The sequence below is a fragment of the Ischnura elegans genome, chromosome 11 (genome assembly GCF_921293095.1).
Source record: "Ischnura elegans chromosome 11, ioIscEleg1.1, whole genome shotgun sequence".
NCBI lineage: Eukaryota > Metazoa > Arthropoda > Insecta > Odonata > Coenagrionidae > Ischnura > Ischnura elegans.
The window spans coordinates 91202587-91213412 of NC_060256.1; the positions used below are offsets into that span (position 1 = coordinate 91202587).

Genomic DNA, 10826 nt, shown 5'->3' on the forward strand with positions numbered 1-10826 from the left:
GCTTGAAATTTTTCACTTTTCGTTTAATCGCGAAAAATAGATATCGTTATTCGGAAATCTAAGAGCATGAAATACGCGCTGCAGGAGTAATAATCTATCGATTTAGGCAATAAAAAAATAATAGGAAAACGCCCTATTAGGAATACTGTATATGTCTGAATATAGTCCCCCCTTTTTTTTCCAAAAATGCCCGTGGCAAAAGTAAAGGGGGGGACTATATTCAAACGCATTTTTTTAACTTTTCCCAAAACTGAAGCCTCAAAATTAAGGGGGGGGATTAAATTCAGGGGGGGACTATATTCGGAGAAATATATTCTTTGGGGGGGAGATGGAGGGGACTGGGGGTGAATGTCGCGCCGTCACAGGGCATGTGCACTAGGGGTGGTCATATTGTATATAAGCTGGTAGGGTCATATTAGTGCGATCATGCCCATACGAGTACACCAAATCAAAATACATATATGCCAATAATTAACCCTCATATGGATTTGCTGTGCCTTAGCGGCGCTCGTGGTTTTTAAAGTGGTGTAAAAAGTTTCCATTCCAATAGATCATTTTGAAATTTTCAGTAGTCTATTTTTTTGCTTTCTTCGTCTAGGTCTAAAATTTTGTTTGTATTGTGTCGATAGTTTACATTTTATTGGCCTCTAATGAAAAAAGTTACGTCGTTGGATTTATGGCGCCGCTGCGGCGCTCAGTATTTCCTCGTCGCTACATCGGGGATTGCACTCTCAATGTTAATGTAAGAGCATTTATGTTTCGTATGAAATGCTATAATCTATTTATAATCATATTATTTAATTTTCTATACTTTATAAACAAAATGTAATTGTTAAACAAAAGGAAAATATTACTATACTAATTTTGCTTTCTATTTTCGCTAAGAATCGTCATGTCCCTCGATATAATGTTCATTGGCAAAACTTTATCTTTTTACAAGAATTATTCACAGAAACTCATGGCTAAAGTTGTTTATTTCCTGGGCCTCCGACTTAGTTTTCCTAGGGCCGATTATTTCCTCGTCGCTACGTCAGGGACTGCACTCGGAACGCTATTGTCAAAGCAATTATGCTTCGTATGAAATGCTATAATATATTTGTAATCCTGTTATTTATTATTTAAAACTTATAAACCAAGTGAAATTGTTTAACAAAAGGAAAATATTACAATACCAATTGTGCTTTTTCTTTTAGCTAAGAATCATTATTCGGCGCCGCGGCGGCGCCGAAAATCCAACGACGTAACTAAATTTGTGAATCCATATGAGGGTTAAGAAATTATCAAAGTTTTTTTACGTTTCTTTGCAATTTAATGCCAGTGATTGTATAAAAAACGTGAGAATTCGATCTATGTTGCTTACCTCGACAATTTCAGACATGACTGGTGTAGAATTGGCTGAAAAAACCATTTAAATCATGAGATTTATCGCCGAAATAGCGTAAAAAGAGGGTATGAGTTGTGGGTTGCCCACGCTAAACATAAATGGCCCTGGCGCCACTGTAGGATGTCAACCTACAGGAACAAAATTTTTTCTCTGTTCATTTGGTACCTCGGGCTACATTTTGACATATGTTGAACTTTGAGTTTCGAAAAAATTTGTTTGATGACCGCCCCTCATGCGCACCCTCCCTGACTCCTTAGTCACTGGTCTGTATTCAGTGCTTTGTCTCACTGCCATGATATTAATAAGTTATCTTTGACTTTAAGAGATGCAGTTATTGTGTGTATGTTAAAACTAGGAAATAGCTTTAAATAATTCTTTTTTTTTTATGGCTTTGTGGGGCCCATCATTCCCTCCCATAGTTGCATTTGCATTGGAGGATTGTCTTCTCTAGGCCAACATGTCTGATTATTTCACTGAATAACACAGGCCAACAAAAAATTTTTTTTGAAAACTTTTTTTATTTTTATAGCTGATCTTTATAGATTTCGATGTGCCAAATCCAAATCTGGCCTTAGTTTTTTTGTATCACCCATAGTTTCCAAGCAATATGTATTTCATATTTAGTCTAATACCTCTATACGGTATACAGGGAAATCAATGAAACACTGTGTTACATCATAAAATTGTTCGTATTTACTACAGTGTGATAATACAGGGTTCACTTGTCAAGTGGAATTGGTCTACATTTTCTTTCCCTTTTTTCCTTGAAGCTTCTTGTGTAGCTATTTCTGCGATGAATCGCTTGCTGAACTTCTCGGCGAAGTACCAACAGTAATTCCCATTATCTTCGTTCATTGGACCTGCTTTTTCAATTTTATTATAACTATAAAATTAAATTTTTTTTTAATTTTTTTAATTTAATTTAATTTAAAAAAAAGTTAAATTCTAAAAAATATTGCTTGATTTCATAAATTTAACTGTAAAATGTGAATAAATGGTGGGTGATAAAACTTTAAAACCATCACATTTGGATTCAGCAACTTTAAAAACATAAGAATAAGGTATTTTCAGTAAAAAAGTTTTTTCTTTGTTGGCCTGTGTAATTTGTCCCATCTTCTTCTTAGGGTTTTTAGAAGGCTTCTCTTCTCTAGTACCCTTCTTGGCATTTTATATATCCACATTACCTTCATCATTCACCACATTTCATATGTTTACACTCTTGACTTTTCTGTGCTGTCTATACCACGGTTCTAATGATTTGATCATTGGATTATTCTTCCTCCAAAATTGTTAGAGCATTAATAGCTTTGCTTAATTTCACTATTTAGTGGGCCTTCTTCGCTTCTTTAGCGTTGAGGTGTTTTTCCCCGTCCCATCCCTTCCGGACCTATCCCTACCCCAGAGGTGTCAACAGGCTCGTATCGCAGCGGCGCCTCTTTTCTTTTCCCTTCCTCTCCAGCCCCTCCCCGGGTGATCGGGCTTATAAGCCACGGGCTTGGTTCCCAGCCCCGGTGTGTTGTATCCCTGAAGGGTTCCCTTTGAACCCTCATACTCTCTGTCATGCCACGGTCCCATTGAGAAACAGGCTCCATTTTAATGAGATTGGAACTCCCACTTGAATTCATATTAGCCCTTAACCAGTGACGTGCAATTCTTGTTACACTACCAGTGACGTGAGGTCTGGAAGACCGCAATAAATCGAAAATTCATAAAATGTTGCAATGCCATTTTTATTGTTTTGTTTAATTTTTATTTTTATGCTTAACTATTCTAAAACTTGCATTAAAATTTTTGAATTCCCAATATGAACAAATTTGTCAGTAAAAATTCTTATTTGAAACTTTCAAAATCAAAAAACTGATGCCAAAAACACTTGGTCTCACTGACCGCTAATCGAATTCAATTGCAAATTTATAGAAAGCAATAAAAGGAACATTAAATTTTAAGAGTGGGATGTCCTTGTTATGCAAAAATATGAAGCTAATGAGAATTAAAGATATTTTAAAATATTGATTTTGAAAATATTCATAATTTTAGAAACGCAGCGATCTCTCAGACCGCACGTCACCGGTTAAGGTTTAAGGCACACTCTTCTTTATTCTGTCTATAAATTCTATTCTCTTCCTTTTCCTCACTCCCATGCATAAAGTTATTCCATCTAAACTGGATTTTAAAATCCCCTCCATTTAAAGAACTCACTCCTTTCATATTCTCTGTCCCTTCTATTTCGTATAATGAAGCTTCCTCACCGCGCCCACCATGTTGTCCAATACTGCATCATTTATCTTCTTACCCATCCACTTCTCCCTCTGCATTTTCCTCCACGCCCAAAACTCCACGGCCTCTCTCTATTCATCTCTCATCCCCCTTCCTAAGTGCTCTCTTTAGCATACAGTGAAGTGCTTCTCTCCAGATCAGATTCTTCAGTCGCTTTTATTTTAACCTCTCACATAACTAATCTCTCATTAGGCCAATCTCCGATTCATGAACCTCTCCTTTGTTCTTCCAGTTTACAATGTCCTTACTAATGTTTTTGTTTTCCTCTTGCACACTGCCTAAATATATGGAATGCTCCACCTGCTTTCATAAAAGGCTTAAATAATTGCCAGGCCAAATTGAAATCACATTACGTATGCACCCCATAATCATTAAGTTTATTTATGTTTAGTTATGTAAATGATTGCTGCTGCCTCCGTCTGTTGAGGTTTTCTGAGGTAACATTATGAGGGCGATAAAGTTAATGTTGGCACTGTCAGTCTGAAATAGTCTGTTTCCTCTCTGATGGCATGCTAGTCTTTGGCCAAAAATCAATGTGTGAAATTCAAACAAATCATCTTTATTTCTCTGTAGAGGTCAAATACAGAATATCCATTGCTTAGTCCAAGGCAGTAGTAGTCGATGGACTCTAACTAAATTGTTGGACTAAGATGCCTTATTAGAAGGCAAATATAGTCCTAATTTTGCCCGAGAACAGCATGCAAACAAATATTCTCACTATCTATTAGTGCCAGCATGAACTTTGTGAGGATACCCTTTCCTCCTTAGTATACACATACATATACAGCACACTCCCGATTATCCTAATGGCTAATGATGGGGAGAGAAGACGGCACGAATAATCAGAAAACACGGATAACCCAAACTTTCACTTAAATATCTTCTAATGTTCATAATTTACGTGAAACAAGCAATATAATATTATTCATGCCATTATTCTGTTGTTTTAGAGTCCTTCACGGACTCAATGAGAACTTTCTTCGCCAGTTCACGATCTTTTTAGCGGCGATAACATGGTTGTACTATTATTATTAATGCTCAATGTAAGGCCTAGTTTCGAAAACCACACTTCCGTGGCTGTGTGATCACGGATACGGAAAAGTAGTACCAAAAAATGTCGGAAACTATACTGTCTGGCACCATGCCATGTAATCGCGTCTCGCACAAGTTGTCGGGTTGCAACTGCTGAGGGGCGTGTATCTGTGATCATGGAGCGCAGACGCACGCTGCGAGGCTTGGAAAACAAGAACATGGTGCTCCTGTGAATACAGCTAGCACGCGATCGCTTCCGTTTTATGAATGGGATTCTAACGGAAATAATAAGACCCGTGTAAGCCCCGTGCCTTGCTCTCTGGCTGTGGCGCCGTGTGCTCAACTTGGACTGCTATTCGCATAATATGCTCAGCAGTCCATTGCACCTTGTCCGGTATATATTTTATATTAAATACTGCATTAATGCAGTAATTCCGATGATTTTGCATCTGATCTTATCTATTTCTTTATAAAGATCACAGAAAATATTGTGCGAGAGAGAAAATCATGCACGGATATACCTGGTGTAGATAATCTGCTGTAGATATAGTGAGACTTTACATTCAATTTGTCCTTGCATTATGTTTCCCATGTAGATGCTGTGTGTTGTTACATGGGCAATGCACCGTGTTCTTCTTTGCTGTACATTTTTCCATGCATTTTTTTTTGCATTCCAGAAAGGAGATACCAGATGTTTTGAACAATGAAGTTGTGAAATCTATTGCCAAAAAACATGGAAAAACTCCAGCACAGATCCTCCTCAGGCACATCATTCAACGTGGCATTGCTGCCATTCCTAAGAGTACAAATCCGCAAAGAATTTTGCAGAACTTGCAGGTATGTAGAGGCTTTCATTGCCTATGTCCAGTGTCCAGTGGAAATGTGCTCTTCATATTCATGTGTTAATTAAAAACTTCATCAGAGGAAGTTTTCAATCATAGAAATTTGATTTTTATTTTTGTGACTTAGGTTTTGTTAATTATGCTAGCTAATTATTATGATGGGCTTATGGAATATATGACACTGCCTAAACCAATCATATGGCAGTAGGTATAATTTAATAATAATTTGTCTTTATTATACAAGCGAATTTAGGACAGAGTTGTCCTCTCTTACAATTAACTTGTTAGACATTCACAAACATCCATGCCCTGGATGGTAGTCAAGCCACCCAGGAGGGATTCGAACCCGCGACCTCTAGGTTGGCAGTCGGGGACTTTACCCCGGCGCCACCGAGGCCGGCATTGCTTAAGGCCATGGAAATACAGTCTGCCTGCAATGGAAATGTAGTCAGACTGCTATTGTGTGATGCTCTTAGACTTGGCAGCTCTTACAATTACTCTTGTCGCTGGGAGAATAAGCCCACCATTTTTCTTTAATGAATATTGGTAGCTCCTGGCAATCACCTCACAAGGTTGCAAGCTCACTATAGCTCCATTCGATGAATTGGATGGATGAGGCAGATACTTTGTGGAGATCCATTATGAGATATGAAGTAAAACACTTTGCACTTTCCACATAATAATTTATTAAACTACAATCGACATGTTTTCATGTGCATTTTTAAAATATATTGTCATAGTTAATTTCTTGGTTTAGTCTTGATAATGCTGCAGTGCAGCGAAACATGTCGACTGTAGTTTAAAAAATTATTATGTGGAAAGTGCAAAGTGTTTTACTTCATATCTCATAGCACTTCATTCATTAGTACTTATTCTATTTAACTGAGGTGAAAGAAAAAAATACTAAGTACCCTATGAGCACGTAAGCAAAGGTGAGAAACAATGTCAGAAACTCATGCATGCATAGTATTGCAATCCCAAGGTTGGTTTTTCCGCTGCCTTCCATTTCTTCCTATCTGGCCCATGTTAGTTCTATTACCTCCCCGATTCTCTTCTTCCCGTATCTTTCTCTATCTTTGGTGCTACTGTGTCCCTTGGTCCTCTTCTGGGAAATTTTCCATCAATTTGTCCGGCCATTAATGTTTCCCACCTAACCATTTTGTCTCATTGCGTGTTCTTCTTCTTTGGCGTAGTACAGTGATCCATTGTGCTCATTCTTCTCTTATTATTCTTCATATCTCCTCATTCCTCGAGTCAAAGTAACAAGTCTAGAGTGAACACCTCTTCGTGTTCAAAGTTCAGGCCTTGCTCTTCGGCTGTGGCGCCATGTGCTCGACTCGGACTGCTATTCATCATCATGTGTCATAATTTGACTGAAAAATGTGCTCAATGTTTGCAAGTGGTTTATGTAAGCAATGCATTCTTTTGTATGGGATATATGAGTTGCATTCTCCTTGTCATTCTGATACACTGAACTACCCCATGATGTCCATGTTCTATTATTTGAATTTTACTTTCCTTCTTGCTTATGAGGTGGATTTTATCTCTTTTTATTCCAGATCTTTGATTTTGAACTGAGCAGTGAAGATATGGAAAAACTTAATGGCCAGGATCAAGGCAAAGCAGGTCGTATTCTGGATTTCTCCTTCTTCAAAGGGTAAGCGAGGACATACATACTAATCTTTCACTCTTATTATTTAGAATTGATTATGTACACTGGGGAACAGCCATTAATCTAGTTAACAAGTCTCAGATCATTTGACTATTGCCTTCCGTATAAGAAAACAACCTCAGGTTTTATCTATTACATCAACTTTTTAAGCTACAGGTTACCCTCATTTCACCTCATGTGTCATAAAAAGTTGGGATATGAAAGAATTGAAAGGGGAATTTGACCTTATATCCTGCCCGTACGAAATGGTTTAATTTATACAAGGGTTACACACAGTTACTGCAAGTCAAAATTGCGATCAATCAAGTAGTGAATTTTTTACGTACACACATTTGTATAGGTACATACAAATCTTATGGGTATGCCTGTTTACCTATTTTGGAGTAAATTTGAGTGTATATGTCAGGGCTGAATGTGCAGCATATTGTAGATTATGATGCTCTGAATTGCACTTTTAGAATTTTTTGAAAAAAACTAATTGAATTTTCAAACATATCTCCTTCGTTTGTTATGATAAAAAGTTTATTTTAAAATAATTTCTTAGATTTTTTAAGGGCTGCGAGTTGTTTTTTTTTACGATCCTTTTAATTCGATAAGTTTGAAGTTTAAAGGGCTTAAATAAGGTGGTGGTGGTGCTCACTTGTAAATAGAGACTTTAAACGGCCACATCTCAATAAATATTTATCGTACTAACAATTTGCACAAAGCAAAATCTGTGAAATTACAGATGCTACCATTCATTAGACTGACATTTTTTTTCGTATTTCCAGTATTTCTGGAGTTATTTGAAAATAAGTGCATTTTTTACGAAAATGTAGAAAATAGGTTTTCACTTTTAGCTCCAATTGTTTCAAAATTAAGGATTTTAAATTAATAAAACTTTTATGATTGGTTAATAGTACCTTAATAAAGAGAAATGTTAAAGAAAAATTTTAGTTAGGTTGGTATATAATAACATTGTTGTTATCACTGATTTTTTCTTAACAAAAAGTAGGGACTGAACTTATTTTTATCATAACTTGCTCAATTCTCTTTCTAAAGACAATTTTTATGTTTCTTAATAAAGGATTGAAAACAAATTAAAAATGATACCCAAGTTTAGCTTTAAAAATGCACAGTTTTTCCGCTATATGTCATTGAATATTGATAGAGATTCAATTAATAAATTTCAGAAACAAAAGCTATCTATTAGGAAAGCTATCTTGTTTCACATTGCTTGTCAAAGGAACATAAAAAAATAATTTTCTTTTTTGTTTTATAAGCTAAAATTTCATAATGTAGTTTTGAAAAATGCACATTTTTCAAGTTATTTGCAAAAAAATCTATTGAAAATATTGACTATTTTAGTGAAAAACTGTAACTATGCAAATGACTTGAAAAATTTTAAGTTAACCCTGTAATATCACGCTGTAGTAAATACAAACAATTTTATCACGATGTAGTGAATAGTAAATACAAACAATTATATTATGATTCATTATATAAGTGTTTCATTGATTTCCCTATATACAGTATAGGGGTATTAGACTAAATATTAAATACATATTGATAGGAAACTATGGGTGATGAAAAAAAACTAAGGCCAGATTTGGATTTGGCACATCAAAATGTATAAAGATCAGCTATTTAAATAAAAAAAGTTTTCAAACAAAATTTTTTTGTTGGCCTGTGTAATCAGAAGCGAAAGTTTGTGGCCTATGTGATCCCTACGTAATTTTTGCGTGCATGGCTTGTTGTTTTGCTTCTGTGGGGCAATGAGTTACCCAAAAATTATTACATATATGTACTTTAAGCCTGATATATTTACCGAGGTTTCTTTTTTTCCAGGGTGCCCAGTCATCCTGAATATCCATTTTAAAAATATTCTCATGAACATCATTCTGTTTTATGAACTGTTGAAAGTTTTGAAGATTAAAAATAAATAATTTTGTATGGTTTCATTTTTATCATGTGTTATTGTATTTTTTGACATTAATGTTTTGCCAATAAATGCTTTTTAAACAATTTGATTTCAATTGGCTATTTACGTATTAAACTCCTACAATGCCCACATAAAACCACCCAATGAAGATAGCATTCTCTGAATTAATCTTGTATTTTTTTGGAAATGCAATTGACTTCTATTAATACCTTTAATTTTTATAAATTTTTTTTTATAAAAATTTTAAAATAATTAATTTGTATTTGATAAGAAATTCTTTAACATAAACTCAAGCATTTCATTTGTTTGTGCTATTGAAAAAATGTTTCTAGAAAAATAAAAATAACCCTGTTCTTTGTTTTGAAATGGGCATCAGGCGATAATTTGTCATTCTAGATAAGTATTACAATCTCTTACATTTGAAATCAATTTCTAAAACCCTTGACCTTTCTTCATAATGTATAAAAATCTGATCGATTAATTTCATTGTGCTTCATTTTTCTTTATAATTTCCATCCAAATTGATTCTCTTTAAACTCTGGAAAACTGGCCTAGGTGCTTATCATAATTAGATAAACATAATTGAGTTTCCTTCCCAAAGCAACATTGTGAATTTTTGCCCTCTTCTCACTGAAATCGAGTGAATAACTAGGATTTTCATTTCTAAATCATCGATTACAATTTTTATTTCTGGGCAGTAAAATCACGATCGTATCATTGATTTTCATTCCCAAAGAAACATTTTGAATTTTTTCTCTGTTATCACTGAAATGCAGTTTATAACACTTAATCATCGATTACTATTTTTGTCTCCAGGAAGTAAAAATCTTGATGGTATCCTTGTTTTCATTTTCAAAGCAACATTCTCAATTTTTTCTATATTCTCATTGTAATCGTGTTTATAACAAGGAATTTATTTCTTGATCATCAATTTCTATTTTTGTCTCTGCCCAATAAAATCGCGATTGTATCCTTGTTTTCATTTTCAAAGCAACATTTTGAATTTTTTCTCTCTCATCACTGAAATCGAGATTATAATAAGGATTTTCATTTCTTAATCATGAATTACTATTTTTGTCTCTGGGCAGTAAAATTCCGTTTGTTTAATTGATTTTCACTTCCAGAGAAACATTTTTAATTTTTTCTCCCTTCTCATTGAAATCGAGTTTGTAACAACAAATTCATTTCTTAATCATCAATTACTATTTTTTCTCTGGTCAGTAAAATCGCGATTGCACGATAGATTTTCATTTCCAGAGAAGTTTTTTGATTATTTCTCTTTTCTGTCTGAAATCGACTTCGATTCAAGGGTTTTCATTTCTTTATAAACAAATACTGTATTTTTCATTGGGCAACAAAATCACGATTATATCTTTGATATTCATTTCAAAAGAAACATTTTGATTTTTCTCTCTTCTCACTGAAATCAACTTTATAAAGTGGATTATCCTTTCTTTGTAATCAATTACTTTCTTTTCCCTGGGTAGTAATATACAGTTGTGTCCTTGATTTTCATTACCAAAGAAACATTTTCAATTTTTTTTCTCTTCTCCCTGAAATGTAGTTTATAACAAGGTTATTCATTTTTTTATTACTAATTACTATTTTTGTGTCCGAGCAGTAAAATCGTGATTGGATCATTGATTTTCACATACATAGAAACGTTTTGAATTTTTTCTCTACACTTATTGTAATCGA

General features: G+C 34.5%; 1 protein-coding gene across 2 annotated transcripts in view; it reads left to right on the forward strand.

Moving 5' to 3' along the window:
- The window catches only part of LOC124168054 (1,5-anhydro-D-fructose reductase-like), a 56820-nt gene extending 47609 nt beyond the window's left edge, over positions 1-9211 (forward strand). For both annotated transcript variants that reach the window (XM_046546156.1, XM_046546155.1), the window contains exons 5-7: positions 5371-5530; positions 7095-7192; positions 9035-9211. In XM_046546156.1, coding sequence (XP_046402112.1) covers positions 5371-5530; positions 7095-7192; positions 9035-9065 — 289 coding nt within the window. In that variant the 3' untranslated portion in view covers positions 9066-9211. The remainder of the gene's footprint in view (positions 1-5370; positions 5531-7094; positions 7193-9034) is intronic.
- Positions 9212-10826: the final 1615 nt, after the last annotated feature.